The sequence below is a fragment of the Haliotis cracherodii genome, unplaced genomic scaffold, assembly GCF_022045235.1.
Source record: "Haliotis cracherodii isolate W230 unplaced genomic scaffold, xgHalCrac1.p SCAF_30, whole genome shotgun sequence".
In the NCBI taxonomy this organism is placed as follows: Eukaryota; Metazoa; Mollusca; class Gastropoda; order Lepetellida; family Haliotidae; genus Haliotis; species Haliotis cracherodii.
In genome coordinates this window covers 478,551-504,723 of record NW_027266287.1, presented here as the reverse complement: position 1 = coordinate 504,723, position 26,173 = coordinate 478,551, and the positions used below count along the sequence as shown (strand labels likewise).

Here is a 26,173-nt window from a genome sequence, read left to right as displayed (position 1 = left end):
GGTAATGTCATCTACCACTCCAACTGCAGTTGTTTCCTATTCAGCAGCCGTTGCACGTCCACCTAAACAAAACTCCAGATCTGTTCACTCTGTTGAATGCCAGACGGTCGTCACCTGGGTTAGGACCAAGGAGTATTCACTTCTCGATACTCAGTCTGTTGCATCTACCCAAACAAACTCTCCATCTAAATCACTGTCTCGTTCAACATCTCGTTCACCATCTCCCTCTGTGGTAAATGCCAGCAAGACATTCAACTATTCACAGAAATCTGATCGAATACCAAAAGGTCAACGTGATCCTGTCCAACTTTTCAACAAATTTCAGATTCTAGAGGACATGGATGTCACACCTCATCCCCGAACGCGAAAGAAAAGTCATTCGCCTCGGGCTAGAAACAGATCTCCTGTAATGCCACCTCCTGTAACATGAACACTAAATACCCACTAATTCAGTGGAACTGCAGAGGTCTTAGGACCAATTTTAATGAGGTACAGTTATTGGTACAAGATGTTAAACCTTCTGTTTTCTGTCTTCAAGAAACATATTTAAAGCAGACAGATAAGTTTGATTTGCGTCAGTATAATGCTTACCATTCCTTTTCTCCACCAGGCGACAAAGCCACTGGCGGTTCCTCTCTCTTGGTGAGGCAGGGTATTATACATAGCCCTGTTCATCGTAACACTACTCTTCAGGCTGTTGCCGTCCGTCTAACTTTGCATCTTGGATTTACTCTGTGCTCTTTGTACATACCTTCATCTTCTACGCTTCAGCGATCTGAGTTGCAGTCCTTATATGACCAGCTGCCTCAGCCCTGCATAATCATGGGTGATTTGAATGGACATAACCCTTTATGGGGAAGTAGCAGCACTAACACCAAGGGACACACGCTAGAGGATTTCATATCTGTCAATAGTCTATGTGTTTTTAATGATGGTTCCAACACATATTTACACCCTGCAACAGGTAGTTATTCCGCCTTGGACCTTTCACTCACAGATGCAACACTTTTGGATGAATTTTCGTGGTCAGTTCATGATGATCTATGTGGTTTTGACCACTTTCCTACAATTCTGACAGTCAATAATCCATCTGACGTTCCACAGTCAACAAGATGGAATTTTTCAAAGACCAATTGGGCTCAATTCACAACTCTATGTACCAATAACCTAAAACCTGAAATGTTCAGGAATATTGCTGACCCCATTCAGTTTTTTTCAGATGCACTGAATGCAATTGCCAATGATACCATTCCTAAGTCCTCTGCAAATCCACACATTCGCAAGCCATGGTTCGATAATGATTGCAAACAGGCAAGAAAATGTAGGAAGAAAGCGGAGAAGTATTACCGAAAACATCCTACTGTACATAATTTGAATACTGTTAAGATTACTAGTGCCAAGGCACGACGAACTTTCTAACAAAAAAAACGTCATTCGTGGAGAAACTACGTTTCCAAGATTAATTCACGTACACCTATATCAAAGGTGTGGAATATGGTCCAAAGAATTAAGGGCAAAGGCTCAAAATCAAGTGTTCATCATCTTAAGGAAGGTGATCACTTCTTGGAAGATCATTCAGATATTGCAAATAAACTTGGCGAAACGTTAGCTAAACACTCTTCTTCATCAAACTATCACCCAGAATTTCAAAAATATCAGATACTTCAGGAAAAGAAGAGGATTAATTTCAACTCTGAAAATGGCGAAGACTATAATGAAGTCTTTTCACTACATGAGCTACAAACAGCCCTTGGGCAAGCTCATGACACGGCAACAGGGGCTGATAATATTCACTATCAGCTTTTGAAGCATTTGCCCGAATCCGGTCTTGCCATACTTTTAGAAATATTTGATGAAATTCGGACGTCAGGAAATTTCCCTCCTTCTTGGCATAATGCAATAGTTATCCCTATACCTAAGCCGGGCAAGGATCATTCAGATCCTACTAATTACCGACCTATATCATTAACAAGCTGTGTTTGCAAAACTATGGAACGAATGGTTAATAATCGGTTAGTGTGGTTTTTGGAATCTAATAATCTGATTACAAATATTCAATGCGGTTTCCGTAAAAACCGCAGTACTATCGATCATTTAGTACGTTTAGAATCTTTCATAAAAAATGCGTTTGTTTCTAAACAACATGCTGTATCTATCTTTTTTTATTTAGAAAAAGCGTACGATACCACATGTAAGCATGGCATTCTGAAAGATCTACATGACTTTGGTTTGAGAGGCCGCTTGCCTTGTTTTATATCCCAGTTTTTAACAGACAGACAATTTCAAGTTCGTGTGGGATCTACCCTGTCTGATCATTACAATCAGGATCACGGTGTCCCACAAGGCAGTATTTTGTCAGTCACCTTATTTAGTATTAAAATAAATAGTCTTTCGAAGGTTTTAAATAATTCAGTTGATGGATCACTTTTTGTGGATGATTTCAATTTATCATGTCGTGGTAAAAATATGCATACCATTGAGAGACAACTGCAACTGTGTCTCAATAAAATTCAGAAATGGTGTCTTGAAAATGGTTTTAGGTTTTCCAAATCCAAGACAAACTGTATACATTTCTGTCGTCAATATAAACCTCATAAGGATCCGGAGCTGTCTTTAGATGGTACTGCAATTAAAATGGTGGAGGAAGCCAAATTTTTGGGGTTAATCTTTGACAGACATTTAACCTTTCTACCACACATTAAATATCTTAAAGCTAAATGCCTGAAGGCCCTTGATCTGCTAAAAGTTGTCTCAAATACAAATTGGTGTGGGGATCAAACAACTCTCCTTCATTTGTATCATTCACTTATCCGGTCAAAACTTGATTATGGCTCCATTGTATATGGTGGAGCCTGTAAAAGTAATTTAGAAAAGTTAAATACAATACACCATCAAGGACTACGGCTCTGCCTTGGAGCATTTAGAACATCTCCTGTTAACAGCTTATACACAGATGCTGATGAACCTTCTCTTCAACAACGCCGTATAAAATTATCACTACAATATATCACAAAATTGGCTTCAAATCCTTCAAACCCAGCATATGACTGTGTATTCAATCCCCCTTTTGAGGACCTGTTCAATCGTAAGCCGCATCTCGTTCCACCACTCGGGATTCGTATTCAACCGCATGTCATTGCTGCTAATATAGATTTAGATTTAATCACTTCTTATCGACTACTCTCTACTCCTCCTTGGCAGTTGGTCAGACCAGAAGTGGACCTTTCACTCACTCAATTCAAAAAATCTGACACAAATGATTTAGAATATCAACAGGAATATTTACAATTACGCCGCAAATATGATTCCCATCGTTAATCTTCACGGATGGATCCAAGGATAGTGGTAAAGTTTCCAGTGCCACTGTTATTGGATCAAAAACCATATCTACTAGAATCCCAGACAATAGCTCCATTTTCACTGCTGAGGCAAACGCTATAAAAACAGCCTTGGACTTTATTCAACATCAATCTAACAGTAAACAATTTATCATTTTTTCTGATTCTCTTTCATGCCTTCAAGGGCTAAAAAATGTCTCTCTAAATCATCCATATATTCTTGACATTTTAGAATTATACAATCATCTGTCTACTAGCCAATGCGACATCATATTTTGTTGGTTACCAAGCCATGTTGGCATCGTGGGCAATACAAAAGCTGACGCTGCAGCTAAGGCTGCCCTTGTAAAGCCTGTATCTAATATTCTGATTCCACACTCTGATTTTAAATCTTGTATAAAAGATTATATCAGACATTTAAGGCAAACAAAGTGGAATACCCAGTTAGGTATGAACAAACTGCATGCAATAAAACCTACTCTTGGATATACCTACTTGGGTTGCCAGTCACGACACGATGAAGTTGTTTTACGACGATGTCGCATTGGCCATAGCCGTTATACCCATGAATATTTGCTTAAAGGTGAAGATCCTCCGTTTTGCATCCCTTGTGATGAGAGAATTACAATCAAGCATATTTTGCTTGATTGTATAGACTTTTCTCTCATAAGGGATTCTTATTATCATTCAACGTCTTTAAAGGATCTTTTTAATAATATCAACGTTCATTTAATTCTCGGTTTTTTAAAAGAAATAGAGTTATTTGATAAATTTTGAATTTTGAATTGGTTTAAATTAGTGTGATATTATTAACAACTAATATTTTTGAAGGCGGTGCTACTCAGGGGGTTAAAGTAGCATAAAATTATTGTCCTCTTGACTCTGGTACGCAAGTCCATCTAAATAAAAGTGTGTAATATCAACTAGTGTTTTAACTACTTGACTATGGTTTGATCTTTTAATATTGGTTAGCATTGAAGATGACCACTTGTGACCAAGGTGATGACATAAATCCTGCTGGGAATCATGCAGGTAGCAAAGGCACTGTAAGTCCCCATGATCCCCAGTTAGGTGGTCTAGCTTTGGTTACCAGAGGTATATAGCCCAATTTTATCTTGTACAAAGTCTACTGAAGAATTCTTTGTTTTTTATTGTGAACTGGTTTGTTTTATACATTAGCTGTGATACATGACTCACTGTTTTACTATCCTTTGTCGACGGGTATTTACTATAATTAACTTGTTTTCATCGCAATATGGCTGCAATATTGCCGATGCGATGTAAAATTTTAACTCACTCACTCACTCTTGCGTGCCGCAGGTCGTTCCTGAGTGTGGTGGCAGTCAAGGTGTGGGGACGTCTTGCTGCAGTCAGAAGAAACCTATCTTCTCGCTGTGTGGTTGAACGCTGTCGACCGCCTGCATGTCGCAGGGTAGCTGATCAGAACATCTAGAATCGATTCCATGCACATCACACTTTGGCTGACACCAAAGACATTTCCAACGTTATGTTAGCATTAAATTGAGACCCTATATGGGTTACACAATCACTGAATACCGTGATATTTCAATCTTGTTGTTGGATGATGTTTTTATCATCAAAACCTGACCCACTAGCAGCATTTGAGTAGCATATCAATGCAGTGGAAATAAGGTTTTCATTGTTACCATAATCCCAACATTTCGTGTATGGATTTTTATTATTTACTTAATGAAGAGTGAGAACATTGCAACGGCGCTTTAAACAAAAATATTATTCAAGTAATATCAAGTCAGGGGACGCGATGGGTTTTCACATTCTCCTCACATTGAGGGTGCCAAAAAATTCAGACCACACTATACGTGTATTTAATGTGACCTGTAATCAAAGAATGAGCCGTCATCTGTTACAACTTTAGCACGTCCTAATTGTAAATAAATGAATGGTACGATTCGAGTGAGAAACCATGTCCACCCATGATACACGTCACTAAAACGCAATACACACACGATGCGGGTTAAAACCTGCTCACGAAACAAGAAACATAAATATGCACAAATGAACCTTCCTTTAAAATGAATATGTACAACGTTTTGTTTGTTAAATTGACCTTTGTGTAAATGCCAAAGGTTAGTAAATAGATTTGAAATATCTCGGAAAACACAAATATAGACATAAAGCAACGCATTCATTTCCATAATCATGAGAAGTCTTTGCTGAAGGAAATTTTCTGACTGTTTCATAAGCATAGGTTTATGAATTACAATCAGTTAGTGACGATACCAGATGTTCGGCAAACGTTGACAGTGTCGTGTCTCACCAGTGGCATTCGTCACCAAAACAGGCAAAGGAAAGTCTATTAAAAAATACGGGAACATGTGATACAATTCAAAAGGGAATTCATCAGACGTCACCATGGTTACTGATGCGTGACATTAGCAAATATCCTTCACAAGTCGACCATAATTTCTTTGACAGCTGAGGCATTGCATGCTGTAAAACTGATCAAACAACAAACTTTCTATGAAGTATGACCTTCTGTGAGTAATCATGATCCGCTTTCTCATGCAAAGCAACAGTCAATTCATTGGGCGTATGGATAGGTGGGTCTCTTTGTCGAACACGACGGCAGGACATTGTTCTGAACCAGAAGTGTGCATGGTACTGACAGTTAAGTCTGTGCAACAAAATTGACATTCGTAATGTTTTGGGATGAAATTAAGACATTTTCCAAATCTGTAACATCTGAAAAAACCCAACATTATTTCATGGTAATATTAGCTATGTCCCTCCTCAACCATTTTCTTTTACTAAATAATTTATTTGGTATGGAAATATTTGACCCATTTCAGGCACTTGTTCATTATATTATCTCAGTCTGAGAATATACGGGTGCTGCTTAACTAATTTCCATGTGTATAGTTCAATCCCACCAAGTCAAAACTCACAAACAAATGTACATGTATGTCCCTCCGAATATCATTTTTTTGTTATTGAGCTGACAAAATTATAAAAAAATAGAAGTTTCCAAAAATAAAATGGCCACAGAAACCAAACTATCAAATGTATTCGGCATTCATAAATGCTCTCCATTTGCCGACTTCCGTGTGATGTTACATTCATCTTTAATATCACAATACCATACACATGAACACACGTGTTACTATACAATAACCCTTGTGCATTAAAAGCAACCAAGGCATTTGGTGTCCAAGGTAATAACTGATTGCGAATCAATAGTAGTATATAACTGGAACACGAATGGCAAGGTTTGTTTGTCACTTGGCAGCAACTCATTATGCCAAATCCTTTGCCATGGGTCATTATAAAAGGAGTCAGATTCAGTTTGAGAAGTTACTGCGTCTTCTCGTAAAGACGGACACTGACAAAAGATGATGGAAAAACTGGGTTTGGTATTCCTAACTGTCATACACATAACAGTTGCATTTGAGTTTCAAAGTCTTGGGTCTCCAACATCCCATCCAAGTCAGTTCAATCCTCCTTCAACTGTGGACAAAGAGGTTAAGAAGGCCGTAAGTGATCTAAAGGCACAAGGGAGTCGCCTCGAGAAACAGGAAGAGCTGATTTCAGAGCAAGCAGAGCTTCTGAATAAGCTGGGAAGGCATCTGGACCAACAAGAGAAATTATTGAAGGATCAAGATAGACAACAAAAGGACCAAGAAAAGCACATTGGCAGACTGGATCAGTTGTCACAGATGCATGCATCACAACAGGAAGAGAAGTCCCGTTTGTCAAACATTAAAGAAAAGCTGCAACAGATGGAAGCTAAGGTCGTAACCACTGGGAAACCTGAGGCTCACCAACACGGTAAAGTCCAAGTTGGCTCTGCGGTATCAAATAACATGTCAGAGATTGAAACGGAGGTCGTCACAGAGAAACATGGCGGTAAGTTCGCTTGCACAGCAATGTGTGTTTTATATTCATGACGACGAAGGTTCGCACCAAGGCGTCAATTCGCAGTGTAGAGCTGCGTCCTTTTGGGAACGCCAGAAAACTAAGATCATAATTCAAGTCCCGGTTCCCTCCGTTTGGGTTTTTAGGCTCGTCAGCACCATACTCGTGCTCGTGGGTTTCACCAACATGGTAAACGCCTGAGACCTGCATCACTTCGGGCCTTTCTCCCACATTGAGCTGACACATCGTGATATAACGGGAATATTGCTCACTCATTATTCAAGACCCAGGTTGTTGTAAATAACCGACGCTATGCCAGAAGAACGCTGAGTGAGTGAGTAAGCGAGTATTGTTTTACGCCGCTTTTAGCAATATTCCAGCAATATCACGGTGGGGAACACCCTGAAATGGGCTTCACACATTGTACCCATGTCGGGAATCAAGCCCGGATCTTCGGCGTGTCGAGCGAACGCATTAACCACCAGGCTACCCAACCGCTGTAACTGTAGCAATATAATGGAACGAACTGGCGTCCTTCAAGATGCATTTGTTAACATGCTATATCCAGGGGACTGCCTCCGTGGTCTTGTGGTAGAGCGTCTGCCCGGAGAGCGGAAGGTTCGGGATTCGATCCCTGGGCGCGTCATACCAAAAGACTTTAAAAGATGATACTTGTTGCTACCCTGTTTTGCACTCGGCATTTAGCGGCTAAAACAAAGACTTGTCGGCTTGGAGTCAGAAAACTGTCTGAGTGGGGTATTCATGTTACACTGCATCATGGTATCTCAGTGGGCTTGCACTATAAATCGGCATCATTCCGGACTAGTATTCCGGACCCGCACGCACGCACGCACGCACGCACGCACGCACGCACGCACTCACTCACTCACTCACTCACACACGTATGCACGTCGCTATATAAGTGCAATAATCCTGTTAAACACCATTTCACCTTCATAGGATTCTGGCACAACTAAGTCAGTGTTCCCGTTTACCGGTAATTACCAGTTTTTTACCGGTAAAATTAGGCTTGGACCAGTAATTCATGTGACTGACAGTCCCTGTGGACCGGCAAATAAAGTACTTATAAATCTTTGTTGTTCAACAAAACATTGGTGATATTCATATTAGTACATTTTTTGTACAAAGTCAGCTTGTATGTTACCATCAGAGTTTACACTTGTCTATTCTAGGTTAAATATTTAGTTGTAGTGACTTCGTCTCAAAATATTAAAAAAATAAAGAGAAAATTGTGACTGAAGTTTGTGTGAATAACATATAGATCTTACTAAGTTAGTTCAGAGATGACCACTTTGCACTGAACATGACCATTATCTAGGTCCAATCACATGTATTTAATTTCAGGTAGAATTTTGATGTTTTTTAATGTCAAGTGCCATTTCACTGGGGGAGAGATTAGAAGCACTCAGTTCATCCAGGATACTTGTTGAGATGAGGACCAGGGCCCACTTGCACAAAGCGGTCTTAGCGCTAAGAGCAGCGTTAGCCTATTTTAAAGTATGGGAGTTACGATAATCTTAGCGCTAAGATCGCTTTGTGCAAGTGGGCCCAGGATATATACATCAGGTTTCCTTATCAACAGTCCATACCAAAACTGTTAGCCCCATTGCAATCTGTATTTTTCATCTGTGATATAAATTATAAAAATATTTATTGGTAATTTGAACAGGATACAAATTCTCGCCAAATTAATGTTTTATATTGGTATGATTGGACAGAAATTATCCACTTCTGAATAAGCAGACACACCTAGCTGTTGATTGGCCACTGAAACCTGCATTTCTTCCATGAATAATCGTAAATTAAATCAGAAGCAACATCTTCATCACAAGCATGAGACCGCCATAATTGTGTTTCTGATGAATTCACCTCACCTCTAACGGAGTAAAGATCGACGATAACTTTTGGCAAGCACACAAGAGAAAATGCGCTTCCGTAATACACAGGGTGGGCGTGGGTTTCTGCATAGGGGTGATGAGTTGTCACGGTGGCTATAGCATTTGTGAAAAACCTCGACAATGAAGAAACATGCTTTTCGAAGTTCCCCTACATTAAATATATATATATATATATATTATTTCAATCCAATGTTGTGTCAATTATTTTAGTATCTAATGACAGGCAGGTTTGAACTTTTTGTTTGTTGTTCTACAGGAACAAGTCAAGGCGAGTTGTTCTACTTACATATTAGGTAGAAACAAACTCTTTGTTTTTGGCGTGACGTTTAGCACAACTTGACACTTAACATGATATCACTGTGTAGTTTAAAAAAAGCTGCGGCTTCGCTTATCAAGGCAGCGATCAGCCTGGCCTGCAAAGTTACTATAGTTGTTGTGAAACATTCACTGTTAACATATATTTCCTATTCATAATAATAAATATTTAATGTGAGTGAGTGAGTGAGTGAGTGAGTGAGTGAGTGAGATCAGTGAAACCGCCTAATCTGTTTCGTATTTAGATCAATGCATAAATATTCAGAGTGACAAAAACTCTCCACAAGGCTTTTTGACAAGAGGGGTGATTTCAAATTTTCCCAACTATAGCCAAGAGCCAACTTTTCCCTTTCCTTTTGTGTCGAGCAATATTCCAGCAACTTCAACCCTTGGAATCTACATCATCTGTAGATGATTTCCCAAATGAAACATATATCACTGGCCCAACGCAGCGAACCTTTTGGTGCGCGGGACTGGGTCAACCACACTATTCGTTCTCCACTGCACTGAAAAAGGCATCCAACCAGCACATTTTATATTAAATAAAATTATTCATACTTTAATTGACTGTTCTTTGAAGAATGCATGCAAGTTTAGTTGTTTTTGTACTGCAGACATAATTTCATGTCAGTTCAAGTTTCAATACACATTATACGTAGTTTCCTATACATATGATACTTAGTTTCCAATACTCATTATACTTAGTTTCCAATACTCATTATACGTAGTTTTCTATACACATAATACGTAGTTTTCTATACACATAATACGTAGTTTTCAATACACATAATACGTAGTTTTCTATACACATTATATGTAGTTTTCAATAAACATAATACGTTGTATTCAAAACACATAATACGTAGTTTTCTATACACATAATACGTAGTTTTCAATACACATTATACGTAGTTTTCAATACACATTATACGTAGTTTCCAATATACATTATACGTAGCTTTCAATACACATTATACGTAGTTTTCAATACATATGATACGGAGTTTTCAATACACATTATACGTAGTTTTCAATACACATGATACGTAGTTTTCAATACACATAATATGTAGTTTCCAATACACATTATACGTAGCTTTCAATAACACATAATACGTAGTTTTCAATACATATGATACGTAGTTTTCAAAACACATTATATGTAGTTTCAATACACATAATACGTAGTTTACAATACACATAATACGTAGTTTTCAATACATATACCACGTAAATTTCAATACATATAATATGTAGTTTTCAAAATACATTATACGTAGTTTCAATACACATTATATGCAGTTTTCAATAAATATAATACGTAGTTTTCAATACATATGATACGTAGTTTTCAAAACACATTATATGTAGTTTCAATACACATTATACGTAGTTTCAATACACATTATACGTAGCTTTCAATAACACATAATACGTAGTTTTCAATACATATGATACGTAGTTTTCAAAACACATTATATGTAGTTTCAATACACATAATACGTAGTTTACAATACACATAATACGTAGTTTTCAATACATATACCACGTTAATTTCAATACATATAATATGTAGTTTTCAAAATACATTATACGTAGTTTCAATACACATTATATGCAGTTTTCAATAAATATAATACGTAGTTTTCAATAGACATAATACGTAGCTTTCAATAGACATTATACGTAGTTTTCAAGAAACATTAAACGTAGTTTTCAATACACATACTACGTAGTTTTCAATACACATACTACGTAGTTTTCAATAAACATGATACGTATTTTCAATACACATTATACGTAGTTTTTAAATACACATTATACTTAGTTTTCAATACATATGACACGTAGTTTTCAATACACATTATACGTAGTTTTCAATACACATTATGCTTAGTTTTCAATACATATGATACGTAGTTTTCAATACACATTATACGTAGTTATCAATACACATGGCACATACTTTTCAATACACATAATACGTAGTTTTTAATACACATTATATTTAGTTTTCAATACATATGATACGTAGTTTTCAATTCACATTATACGTAGTTTTCAATACACATGACACATAATTTTCAATACACATAATACGTAGTTTCCAATACACATTATACATAGTTTCCAATACACATAATGCCTAGTTTTCAATACACATGATGCGTAGTTTCCAATACACATAATACGTAGTTTTCAATACACATAATACGTAGTTTTCAATTAAAATTGTACGCATTACCTTCTGACTACAATGTACTAAGTGTGGCATCAATTGATGGAAGATGATGTCTCTTTGAACTGTTCAAGTCACTGGCTTCCTATAGACTGTATTACACTGTGAGGCAAGTCTGTCTTGGTGATTATGTTAAATATTATATTCTCTGAGCTGATAGTTCATAACCCCACTATTTAAGGGCGGCCTTTTGCAACGTAAAACACTTCAGAAACCCCCAGCAAAAGGCTTTCTTTACCCTGTACATCATCCCCTTAAACTTACTGAGAGAGAAATATTCACATGCGTGGTGTATTCTACTCTAACAAGATAAGATGATGCAAGTAACAAGGCAACATATGGTTAACAAGCCTAAAATTGGAGCAGATTGTCCTACGATCAGATACATTTGGATGGACCTAAAGTGATGTCCTCGAACATGCCAGGCAGGGTCACAACAACTACCTTCTTTTAATGCATTTTTGTATGATGCAGCCATGATGCGAATCATCAGCCTTTCATTCTCTGGGCAGACGCTTTCCACAAGAAGGTACAGTTGAAATTACAATTAGGGGAGGAAATGTTTCCATTTTGAAAGCACCGAATCAATTTTTTTCATCATCAAAGAATACTGATCTACCCCGTGTATATTGAACAAAACAAGTAAGGGATGACAAATTTATGTACAACACCTTTCTATTTCCTGTTTGTTTTTCGCAGATTTTATGTCCTGCCACATGTCCTGTCATCAACAAGACCTAAATATCCAATCTAATATGTTGTTTACGTGGTATGGGGTTGCTTGTCGATTTCCCCTCGTGTTTTGGAACGTGGTTAACAAAAGTACAAATGATTCACACATTAGTTTTGCAATATGTCTCAAAGTAAAGGGTGACTTTGCCAGTATATTTATAAGTGCATCTATTGTAACATAATGCACAGTGACCTCTTTTTGTCATTTGAACAGTTGCATAAAATCATTAACATGTGTCGCCCACGAGGAGAAAAAGGACACAATGGGTGCTGGGATAGAAATGTGCTGTGATATAATAAAGACGTTTGACGTAAAATTACTTCAGTAAAATTCGCCATGTGTGCGGGCTGTAAAAAAAGCTTATTTTTTCTCTCATTAGTTCGTAATGTATTAAAAACATTATTTCAAAACTTTTCACCATCTATGTCTCACCAATCATAGAGAATATTATATGTTTTACATACAGACCAGAGGACAGTTATGGTTCATGCTCCCCGGATTGGTGCATATATCCAGGTCAAGACGTTGTAATGCGTAGTACACATATAACTATAGATGATACATTAAGATAACAAGTAACTGCTAGCTATAGTTTTGCATTACTCTAATCAAACTGCCAGACTGTCAAATGGCAAAGAAGAGGATTGTCAAAGCATTTTCTGATATCGCTATACAATGAGTTATTTTCCCTTTGGTGCAATGGTTAACAAATAATCAAACACTACATATTTTCTCCATGAGTTTAGTTACTATATAAATCAGACACATTCGAGTCGATTGTTCTGGATCTGCAGTTGTAGGATCCAGACCAATTAAAGAATGGCTCATCATGCACCGTTGTTACATACAAGTCTACTATTTTCCGTATGTACTGAGTCGTGGAGATTCCGGGGTTGGGTAGATCTTCAGCAACACATGCTTGCCGTAAAAGGTGACTATGCTTGTCGTATAAGGCGACTAAAGCGATCGGGTGGTCAGGCTCGCCGACGTGGTTAATGCATGTAATTGATCCCAATTGCGTAGATCGATGCTCATGATATTATTCACTGGATTGTCTGGTCCAGACTCCATTATTTACAGACCGCCGTCATATAGCTGGCATACTGCTGAGGGCGGCGTTAAGCAACCAACCAACCAACCAACCGTATGTACTAGTTCTAATACTCCTATACTCTCCCCACAAGACTTTATGTCGAGCAATATTCTTACACTCCCCACAAGACTTTATGTCGAGCGATATTCTTACACTCCCAACAAGACTTTATGTCGAGCAATATTCTTACACTCCCCACAAGACTTTATGTCGAGCATTATTCTTGCAGCTCCAGCTTTCGGTGTTTACATTTCATGGTACAACTCTTGCTCTTGCTTGATCAATGTTACAACATAAAAAGCCTCAGTAAAGCTTTCAAAACTTTTGTAGTAGACATATGGACGACACTTCGAAATTTGATGCATTAGATCGAATATTGAAATATTAAACATTGTCTCTTCTTTTCAGACAAGAAGAATTTTTTTTTATATTGGACTACGAAAGCAGCGGAACGAGAAAACGCATCGCTTGTCCAACGGAGTAAAGATCGACGATAACTTTTGGTGCGCGAAAACAGGGCAAGCACACAAGAGAAAATGCGCTTCCGTAATACACAGTGTTGGCGTGGGTTTCTGCATAGGGGTGATGAGTTGTCACGGTGGCTATAGCATTTTTGAAAAAAACTCGACAATGAAGAAACATTGTTATCGAAGTTCACCTACATTAAATATATATATATATATATATATATATATATATATATATATATATATATATATATATATATATATATATATATATATATTACTTCAATCCAATGTTGTGTCAATTATTTTAGTATCTACTGACAGGCAGGTTTGAACTTTTTGTTTGTTGTTCTACAGGAACAAGTCAAGGCGAGTTGTTCTACTTACATATTAGGTAGAAACAAACTTTTTGTTTTTGGCGTGACCTTTAGCACAACTTGACACTTAACATGATATCACTGTGTAGTTTAAAAAAAGCTGCGGCTTCGCTTATCAAGGCAGCGATCAGCCTGGCCTGCAAAGTTACATTCACTGTAAACATATATTTCCTATTTATAAGAATAAACATTTAATGTGAGTGAGTGAGTGAGAGGTTGGTTGACTGGGTGGATGAGTGAGTGAGTGAATAGGCTGGGTTTTGGGTTGGTGAGTGAGTGAGTGAGTGAGATCAGTGAAACCGCCTAATCTGTTTCGTATTTAGATCAATGTATAAATATTCAGAGTGACAAAAACTCTCCACAAGGCTTTTTGACAAGAGGGGTGATTTCAAATTTTCCCAACTATAGCCAAGAGCCAACTTTTCGAGCAGTATTCCAGCAACTTCAGCCCTTGGAATCTACATCATCTGTAGATGATTTTCCCAAATGAAACATATATCACTGGCCCAACGGAGCGAACCTTTTGGTGCGCAGGACTGGGTCAACCACACTATTCGTTCTCAACTGCACTGAAAAAGGCATCCGACCAGCATCGGTTACTGCATAGGAGTGGCGCCTTGCCAACGAGGGTATATCATTTGGGGAAAACCCTCAACAGTGAACTTAAGACCATGTCCAAGTTCACATATATTAAATAAAATTATTCATACTTTAATTGACTGTTCTTTGAAGAATGCATGCAGGTTTAGTTGTTTTTGTACTGCAGACATAATTTCATGTCAGTTCTAGTTTCAATACACATAATACGTAGTTTCCAATACATATAACACGTAGTTTTCAACACACATCATACGTAGTTTTCAAGAAACATTAAACGTAGTTTTCAATACAAATGATACGTAGATTTCAATACATATGATATGTAGTTTTCAATACACATTATATGTAAATTTCAAAACACATTATACGTAGTTTCAATACACATTATACGTAGTTTTCAATACATATAATACGTAGTTTTCAATACACATAATACATAGTTTTCAAGAAACATTAAACATAGTTTTCAATACACATAATACGTAGTTTCCAATACACATAAAACGTTGTATTCAATACACACAATACGTAGTTTTCAATACACATAATATGTAGTTTCCAATACACATTATACGTAGTTTTCAATATACATAATACGTAGTTTTCAATACATATTATACGTAGTTTTCAATGGACATAATACGTAGTTTTCAATACACATGATATGTAGTTTTCAATACAGATAATATGTAGTTTCCAATACACATAAAACGTTGTATTCAATACACACAATACGTAGTTTTCTATACACATAATACGTAGTTTCCAATACACATTATACGTAGTTTTCAATATACATAATACGTAGTTTTCAATACACATTATACGTAGTTTTCAATACACATAATATGTAGTTTCCAATACACATTATACGTAGTTTTCAATATACATAATACGTAGTTTTCAATACATATAATACGTAGTTTTCAATACACATTATATGTAGTTTTAAAAACACATTATTCGTAGTTTCAATACACATTATACGTAGTTTTCAATACATATAATACGTAGTTTTCAATGGACATAATACGTAGTTTTCAATACACATGATATGTAGTTTTCAAAACACATTATAAGTTGTTTCCAATACACATAATACATATTTTTCAATACACATTATACTTAGTTTATAATACACATTATACATAGTTTTCAGTACACATTATACGTAGTTTTCAATATACATAATAGTTAGTTTTCAATAAACATAATACGTAGTTTTCAATACACATGATACGTAGTTTTCAATATACATAATACGTAGTTTTAATACACATAATACGTAGTTTTCAATACACATAATACGTAGTTTTCAATACACATACTACGTAGTTTTCAATAAACATGATACGTATTTTCAATACACATTATGCGTAGTTTTTGAATACACATTATACTTAGTTTTCAATACATATGATACGTAGTTTTCAATACACATTATACATAGTTTTCAATACACATTATGCTTAGTTTTCAATACATATGATAAGTAGTTTTCAATACACATTATACGTAGTTATCAATACACATGGCACATACTTTTCAATACACATAATACGTAGTTTTTAATACACATTATATTAAGTTTTCAATACATATGATACGTAGTTTTCAATTCACATTATACGTAGTTTTCAATACACATGACACATAATTTTCAATACACATAATACGTAGTTTCCAATACACATTATACGTAGTTTCCAGTACACATAATACCTAGTTTTCAATACACATGATGCGTAGTTTCCAATACACATAATACGTAGTTTTCAATACATATAATATACAGTTTTCAAAACACATAATACACAGTTTTCAATACACATAATACGTAGTTTTAAATACACATAATACGTAGTTTTCAATACACATGGCACATACTTTTCAATACACGTAATACGTAGTTTTTAATACACATTAAAGTTTGTTTTCAATACATATTTTACGTAGTTTTCAATACACATTATACGTAGTTTTCAATACACATGACACATAATTTTCAATACACATAATACATAGTTTTCAATACACATAATACGTAGTTTCCAAGACACATAATACGTAGTTTTCAATACACATGATGCGTAGTTTCCAATACACATAATACGTAGTTTTCAATAAACATAATACATAGTTTTCAATTAACATTATACACATTACCTTCTGACCAGAATCTACTAAGTGTGGCATCAATTGATGGAAGATGATGTCTCTTTGAACTGTTCAAGTCACTGGCTTCCTATAGACTGTATTACACTGTGAGGCAAGTCTGTCTTGGTGATTATGTTAAATATTATATTCTCTGAGCTGATAGTTCATAACCCCACTATTTAAGGGCGGCCTTTTGCAACGTAAAACACTTCAGAAACCCCCAGCAAAAGGCTTTCTTTACCCTGTACATCATCCCCTTAAACTTACTGAGAGAGAAATATTCACATGCGTGGTGTATTCTACTCTAACAAGATAAGATGATGCAAGTAACAAGGCAACATATGGTTAACAAGCCTAAAATTGGAGCAGATTGTTCTACGATCAGATACATTTGGATGGACCTAAAGTGATGTCCTCGAACATGCCAGGCAGGGTCACAACAACTACCTTCTTTTAATGCATTTTTGTATGATGCAGCCATGATACGAATCATCAGCCTTTCATTCTCTGGGCAGACACAAGAAGATACAGTTGAAATTACAATTAGGGGAGGACATGTTTCCATTTTGAAAGCACCGAATCAATTTCTTTCATCATCACAGAATACTGATCTACGCCTTGTACATTGAACAAAACAAGTTAGGGATAACAAATGTATGTACAACACCTTTCTATTTCCTGTTTGTTTTTCGCAGATTGTATGTCCTGCCACATGTCCTGTCATCAACAAGACCTAAATATCCAATCTAATATGTTGTTTACGTGGTATGGGGTTGCTTGTCGATTTCCCCTCGTGTTTTGGAACGTGATTAACAAAAGTACAAATGATTCACACATTAGTTTTGCAATATGTCTCAAAGTAAAGGGTGACTTTGCCAGTATATCTATAAGTGCATCTATTGTAACATAATGCACTGTGACCTCTTTTTGTCATTTGAACAGTTGCATAAAATCATTAACATGTGTCGCCCACGAGGAGAAAAAGGACACAATGGGTGCTGGGGTAGAAATGTGCTGTGATGTAATAAAGACGTTTGACGTAAAATTACTTCAGTAAAATTCGCCATGTGTGCGGGCTGTAAACAAATCTTATTTTTTCTCTCATTAGTTCGTAATGTAATAAAAACATTATTTCAAAACTTTTCACCATCTATGTCTAACCAATCATAGAGAATATTATATGTCTTACATACAGACCAGAGGACAGTGATGGTTCATGCTCCCCGGGTTGGTGCATATATCCAGGTCAAGACGTTGTAATGCATAGTACACATATAACTATAGATGATACATTAAGATAACAAGTAACTGCTAGCTATAGTTTTGCATTACTCTAATCAAACTGCCAGACTGTCAAATGGCAAAGAAGAGGATTGTCAAAGCATTTTCTGATATCGCTATACAATGAGTTATTTTCCCTTTGGTGCAATGGTTAACAAATGATCAAACACTACATATTTTCTCCATGAGTTTAGTTGCTATATAAATCAGACACATTCGAGTCGATTGTTCTGGATCTGCAGTTGTAGGATCCAGGCCAATTAAAGAATGGCTCAACATGCACCGTTGTTACATACAAGTCTACTATTTTCCGTATGTACTGAGTCGTGAAGATTCCGGGGTAGGGTAGGTCTTCAGCAACCCATGCTTGCCGTAAAAGGTGACTATGCTTGTCGTAAAAGGCGACTAAAGCGATCGGGTGGCCAGGCTCGCCGACGTGGTTGATGCATGTGATTGATCCCATTGGGGTAGATCGATGCTCATGATATTATTCACTGGATTGTCTGGTCCAGACTCCATTATTTACAGACCGCCGTCATATAGCTGGCATACTGCTGAGGGCGGCGTTAAGCAACCAACCAACTAACCAACCGTATGTACTAGTTCTAATACTCCTATACTCTCCCCACAAGACTTTATGTCGAGCAATATTCTTACACTCCCCACAAGACTTTATGTCGAGCAATATTCTTACACTCCCCACAAGACTTTATGTCGAGCAATATTCTTACACTCCCCACAAGACTTCATGTCGAACAATATTCTTACACTCCCCACATGTACAAGACTTTATGTCGAGCAATATTCTTACACTCCCCACAAGCCTTTATGTCGAGCAATATTCTTACACTCCCGACAAGACTTTATGTCGAGCAATATTCTTACGCTCCCCACAAGACTTTATGTCGAGCAATATTCTTACACTCCCAACAAGACTTTATGTCGAGCAATATTCTTACACTCACCACAAGACTTTATGTCGAGCAATATTCTTACACTCACCACAAGACTTTATGTCGAGCATTATTCTTGCAGCTCCAGCTTTCGGTGTTTACATTTCATGGTACAACTCTTGCTCTTGCTTGATCAATGTTACAACATAAAAAGCCTCAGTAAAGCTTTCAAAACTTTTGTAGTAGACATATGGACGACACTTCGAAATTTGATGCATTAGATCGAATATTGAAATATTAAACATTGCCTCTTCTTTTCAGACAAGAAGAATTTTTTTTTTACATTGGACTGCGAAAGTAGCGGAACGAGAAAACGCATCGCTTGTCCAACGGAGTAAAGATCGACGATAACTTTTGGTGCGCGAAAACAGGGCAAGCACACAAGAGAAAATGCGCTTCCGTAATACACAGTGTGGGCGTGGGTTTCCGCATAGGGGTGATGAGTTGTCACGGTGGCTATGGCATTTTTGAAAAAAACTCGACAATGAAGTGAGTGAGTTAAAATTTTAAGTCACATCGGCAATATTTCAGCCATATCGTGACTATCAAAAGTTAAATATAATACATATAATGAAACGTATGTAAAAACCTGCCAACGAGGGACAGTAAAACAACTAGACGTATCACAGCAATTTAATTTAAAACTAGTATGTAATAATAAAATCAATAGCACTATACATATACATTACATTTTAAAAACAGGCTATAGATCGCCAGCAACTGAAGGTAGATCACCATACTAGGGACCATGGGGACTTACAGTACCTTTGCTACCTGCATGGACCCTAGCAGGATTTACATCATCCCTTCAGTCGTTGGTGATTGTACATAATTTTAGCCACAATTAAAATGACAGAAATTCTACGTTTAAAAGCGTAGTAAATGGAAATATTCTGTGAATGACAGGGACTTACAATACCCTCTCAGGGGGACAATAATTTTACAGTACTTTAACCCCCTTCAAGGATACTGCCACTAACAATCTCAGATATAAATTCATTCTACTAAGTTTTAAAAAGTTATTATACACAAAACAGATTAACAGAATTTATGATACAGTTCAATTTCTTTTAAAAAACCAAGAACTAAATGAGGACTTATAGTATTAAAAAGATCCTTTATAGTTTTGACCTGGAAATATTTATCCCTTGTGATGGAAAAATCAATACAGTCAAGCAGGACATGCTTGACCGTGATTCTCTCATCACAAGGGACACAAAACGGAGGATCCTCACCTTTTAATATATACTCATTTGTATATCTACTGTGGCCAATACGACATCGTCGCATTATGACCTCCTCAAATCTGGACTGACAGCCCAAGTAGGTGTAACCGATAGTTGGTTTAATTTCATGTAATTTATTGATACCTACTTGGGTGTCCCACTTCTTTTGCATCAGATCACGAATGTAAGATCTAATTGCAGGTTTATAATCAGTGTAGGGTATGAGAAGTGGTGTCACAGATTTGGTGAGTGCTGCTTTAGCAGCAGCATCGGCCATTGTGTTACCAGTGATGCCAACATGGCTTGGTAACCAACAAAAGACGATGTCACATTGGCCAGTAGCAAGATCATTAAATAATTCGAGAATTTGGATTAAAAGTGGATGTTTAGATGACATATTTTTAATTGCCTGAAGGCATGAAAGTGAATCAGAGAAAATAATGAATTGTGTATGTTTAGATTGATGACTGATATATTTTAGTGCTGTAAAAATGGCGTTTGCCTCTGCTGTGAATATGGAACTGCAATCAGGTAATCGTGAAGATAATGTTCTGGATCCAATGACGGTGGCACTAGCAACTGTGCCACCATCCTTGGATCCATCTGTAAATATAGATTTATAAGTGTCGTAAGTGGTTCTTAATTGATTGTATTCTTGTTGATAAATTAATTGGTTAGTATCGGATTTCTTTAATTTTGTTAAGGACAGGTCTACCTCTGGCCTTACCATTTGCCAAGGAGGTGATGTAAACAGTTGAAAAGGAGCTATATCTTGCAGTTTAATATTTGCGGCAGACATGTCAGACTGGATTCTGATTCCAAGTGGTGGAACAACAGACGATTTTTTATTATAAATATCTTGGAAAAGAGGATTAAAGACGCAATTAAAAGCTGGATTTGACTGATTTGAATATAATTTAGTAACATATTGTAACGATAATTTCAGACGGCGATGTTTAAGAGAAGGTTCATCTGCTTCTACATACAGACTGTGAATTGGAGACGTCCGAAAGGCTCCAAGGCAAAGCCTTAGGCCCTGATGATGGACAGTATCCAGTTTTTTTAAGTTACTTTTGCAGGCTCCACCGTAGATGATGGAGCCATAATCGAGTTTGGAACGGATCAATGACCTGTACAAGTGTAAGAGAGTTGTTTGATCCCCTCCCCACTTAGAATGAGAAACTACTTTCAACAAATCGAGTGCCTTCAGGCATTTAGCTTTAAGGTAATTAATATGCGGAAGGAAAGTTAAATGACTATCAAAAATAAGGCCCAAGAACTTGGCCTCTTTAACAATTTTGATAGGGGTGCCATCTAAATGTAGGTCAGGGTCCTTATGCGGCTTATATTTTCTGCAGAAATGAATACAATTAGTTTTTGATTTCGAAAATTTAAACCCGTTTTCGAGTGACCATTTATGAATTTTATTGAGACAGATTTGTAACTGTCTCTCTATTGTATGCATATTTTTACCTCGACAAGAAACATTAAAATCATCCACGAAAAGTGATCCATCTACTGAATCACTTAAAACCTTTGAAAGACTATTTATTTTTATACTAAATAAAGTGACAGACAAAATACTGCCTTGTGGGACACCCTGATCCTGATGATAATGATCAGACAGGGTAGAACCCACGCGGATCTGAAATTGTCTGCCAGTTAAAAACTTGGATATAAATTCAGGCAAACGGCCTCTCAATCCAAAATCATGTAAATCCTTTAAAATCCCGTGTTTCCACGTTGTGTCATACGCTTTCTCTAAATCGAAAAAGATAGACACCGCATGCTGGTTATTAATGATTGCATTTTTCACAAATGATTCTAACCGTACTAAATGGTCAACGGTACTGCGATTCTTTCGAAAGCCACACTGGATATTTGTAAGTAAATTATTTGATTCCAAGTACCATGTTAATCTATTGTTGACCATGCGTTCCATGGTTTTGCAAACGCAACTGGTCAGTGAAATGGGTCTATAATTTGAGGGATCACTGTGATCCCGTCCAGGTTTCGGTATGGGTATTACTATGGCATCACGCCAGGAAGAAGGAAACTTACCTGTTGTCCATATATCATCAAAAATCAACAAAAGGGTTTCTAAACACGGTTCTGGTAAGTGCTTTAGGAGTTGATAGTGTACATTATCAGCTCCTGTAGCAGTATCATGAGCTTGTCCAAGAGCAGTATGAAGTTCATGGATCGAAAATATTTCATTATAATCTTCCCCATTATCCGATTTAAAATGTATAGTTTTCTGTTCCTGCTGTTTTTGAAATTTTTGGAATTGAGGGACATAATTTGAGGAAGAAGAATGTTTAGCTAACGTTTCACCTAGTTTATTTGCAATATCCGATTTATTAGTTAGTAGTTCATCCCCATTCTTAAGATGGTGGACGCTACATTTAGAACCCTTACCTTTAATTTTTTGTATCATGTTCCATACCTTGGACATGGGCGTTCGCGAGTTTATCTTGGAAACATAATGTTGCCAAGATTGCCGTTTATTTTGTTTAAACGTACGCCTGGCTTTAGCATTTAAGATTTTATATTTATTCAAATTATGAACCATGGGATGGCGACGGAAATAGTGTTCAGCCTTTTTCCGTGCCTTCCTAGCTTGTTTGCAGTCATTATTGAACCATGGTTTACGGATGTGTGGATTTGTAGAGGACTTAGGAATACATTCATCTGCAATTTTGTTTAATTCATCTGAAAATAATTGTACAGGATCAGTCGCATCAATAAATAGAGCAGGTTTTAATTTATTGGATGCAAGCATTTCAAATAAAGTCCAGTTGGCCTTAGTGAAGTTCCATCTTGTTGAAGGAGGAACATCTGAGGGTAAGACAGATTTTAAAATAGTTGGGAAATGATCACTGCCACAGAGGTCTTCGTGGACGGACCATTCAAATTCGTATAATAAATCAGAGTGAGTGAGTGATAAATCCAGAGCAGAGTAGGTACCCGTACCGGGATGTAGATATGTGTTTGAACCATCGTTATAGATACATAAGTCATTGTTGGAAATGAAATCTTCCAAAAGTTTCCCCTTATTATTTGTCTGAACACTACCCCAAAGTGGATTGTGCCCATTCAGATCGCCCATAATAATACAGAGTTTGGGGAGTTGATCATAGAGAGCTTGAAGTTCAGACTGTCGAGGAGAAGAAGATGGTGGAATATATAGGGAGCACAATGTAAAAACAATGTGCAAAGTTACACGGATAGCAACAGCCTGAAGGGGAGTAATAAGTTGAACAGGGCTATGGATAACGCCGTGTTTCATTAGAATTGAGGAACCCCCAGTGGCTTTAGCACCAGGAGGTGAAAAGACATTATAGGAGGTATAACCTCGTATATCAAATTGATCAGTATCTTTGTAGTATGTTTCTTGTAAACATATCGCAGATGGTTTGAAATCTTCAATCAACAGTTGTAAGTCATTATAGTTATTCCTAAGTCCTCTACAGTTCCATTGTAATATATTTGATGACTGATTCATGGTGGCTCAATGGGTGATCTCTCACGCGAACGTGAGGAACAAGAGCTCCTACGGCTACTGTTTGACGATGGCGTCACATCCATGTCAAGAGCACCAAAGGGATTGTGGAGAGATACCTCCTCAGAAGAGGGGGTATCAAGCGTTTGTTTTTTGTTTGACTTTTGATTTCTGTCTAACCTTTTTCTTTCTTTTTTTGATAACTTTTGTTGCGTCATTGCTGGTTCCACAGAAATTGTCTGAGTCTCAGCTGGAGAGGTAGAGGATGATGAAGCTGGTTGATGGTCAGATACGACTAGCTGAGTGACAGACGAAGTTTGGACAGGTCGATCAGACTTGACCCATGTCAACTCAGTCTGACACAGAACAGAGGAAGAGGTTGTAACAGATTTAGCTACAGCAGCAGAAAAATTTAAAGTGGAAGTGGGTGTTGACTGATTGGTAACAAGCTTTCTTGCGTCTGCAAAACTGATATTTCTTTCGCACTTTAATTTTAGAATATTCATTTCTGTTTGATAAACAGGGCAGAATTTAGAAGAGGCCATGTGTTGGCCAGCACAGTTTGCACATTTCAGATCGTGGTTACAATCTGTACTGTCATGGTTGTCACTACAACGATGACAGACCATGGGGCGCGTGCAAGTTTTGGAACCATGTCCAAATTTTTGACATTTATAACATCGGAGTGGATTGGGGACATACACCTCCACTCCGATGTTGACATAACCAGCTTTAATTGAATTGGGAATAGACGAAAGGGCAAACGTGAATAAATACGTGTTCGTAGGAACAATATTGGATTTATCATCCTTTCTGGTAAAGCGTTTGACCCCCTGAACTCCTTGACTTTTCAGTTCAGCCACAATTTCCTCCTCTGACATTTCCGATAAGGAACGTGTCCGGTCACGGACAATGCCACGGCAAGAGTTCAGAGTCCGGTGAGGAGAAACAGTAACCTTCACATTAGCAAACTGAGATATTGACATCAAATTGATTGATTGCTGCTTTCGCATACATTCCACCAAAAGAGATCCACTACGCAAACGCGTCACATTTTTCACCTCCCCACAATAGCCATGAACAGCTTTAGATATAGCAAAGGGGTTTAATTTAATTGGTTCATGATCTGCAGCTTCGACCACAAGGAATCGAGCCCAGGAATCAACATGTGTATCAGTTTCATCAGATGTACTTGTATCTAAATGTCTCCGTTTAGAACCAGGATGATTGAGAGCCATATTGAAAGGAAAGTTTTCAGCAACCCTGCTCCCCACCCACCATGGAGTGTCAACAAGGACAGTGTTAAATTGCATCGGATCTCCAGGATGCAAACACCAGGGATACAGGGTTGTTATACGCCAGTGAATATGACACAAATAGCAATATTTGTATACCAAAATAAATGCCAGGCTGGTTCTGCCCATGACAAGAAAATGGATGCATATTGAATTTGGAGGTCAACAACACCAGATTGGCCCATGAGCCACCGCCTTCTGGCATAGGACTCTAGGCAAAAATTTATATCACAACATTTTGGTTAACAACATTCAAGGACAGCAATAAAAAAAGCTGAACTATTTCAACATGAATGTATTCCATGCGCAGGGCATGGCGTGACCAGCCGATTGATAGAATCGGGCCAATTCTACCACCCGTCTAGGCGAAGTAAGGGTCGAAGTGGTGTGTTGGGCAAAAGGAACACCGGTTCCTGGCTCCAGTGCCCTCAACCACCAGAATCCCGTCCTCCGCCGACACAGGGGCGCAACCCACGGCAAACGGGTTGCCCAATTCGGTCGCCTTTTACGACCAGCAATGGGGTGCTGTGGACAAATTCTACCCCGAGTCCACACGGGGGAAGAGCTATTAGCGTTATCCAGCACTCACCACGAGGAGGTTGCTCTTCACGAGTGCCTCGACAATGAAGAAACATTGTTATCGAAGTTCACCTACATTAAATATATATATATATATATATATATATATATATATATATATATATATATATATATATATATATATTACTTCAATCCAATGTTGTGTCAATTATTTTAGTATCTACTGACAGGCAGGTTTGAACTT

The 26,173-nt window shown here is 37.3% G+C and overlaps 1 protein-coding gene across 1 annotated transcript; it reads left to right on the top strand.

Annotated features, from left to right (window-relative positions):
- Window positions 1-6,709: 6,709 nt before the first annotated feature.
- On the top strand, window positions 6,710-25,049 carry LOC139476935 (golgin subfamily A member 6-like protein 7). Its single transcript, XM_071259494.1, has 2 exons — window positions 6,710-7,223; window positions 24,949-25,049. Exons 1-2 carry the CDS (start codon window positions 6,710-6,712, stop codon window positions 25,047-25,049), a joined length of 615 nt encoding a protein of 204 aa, XP_071115595.1.
- The last annotated feature ends 1,124 nt before the right edge of the window (window positions 25,050-26,173 follow it).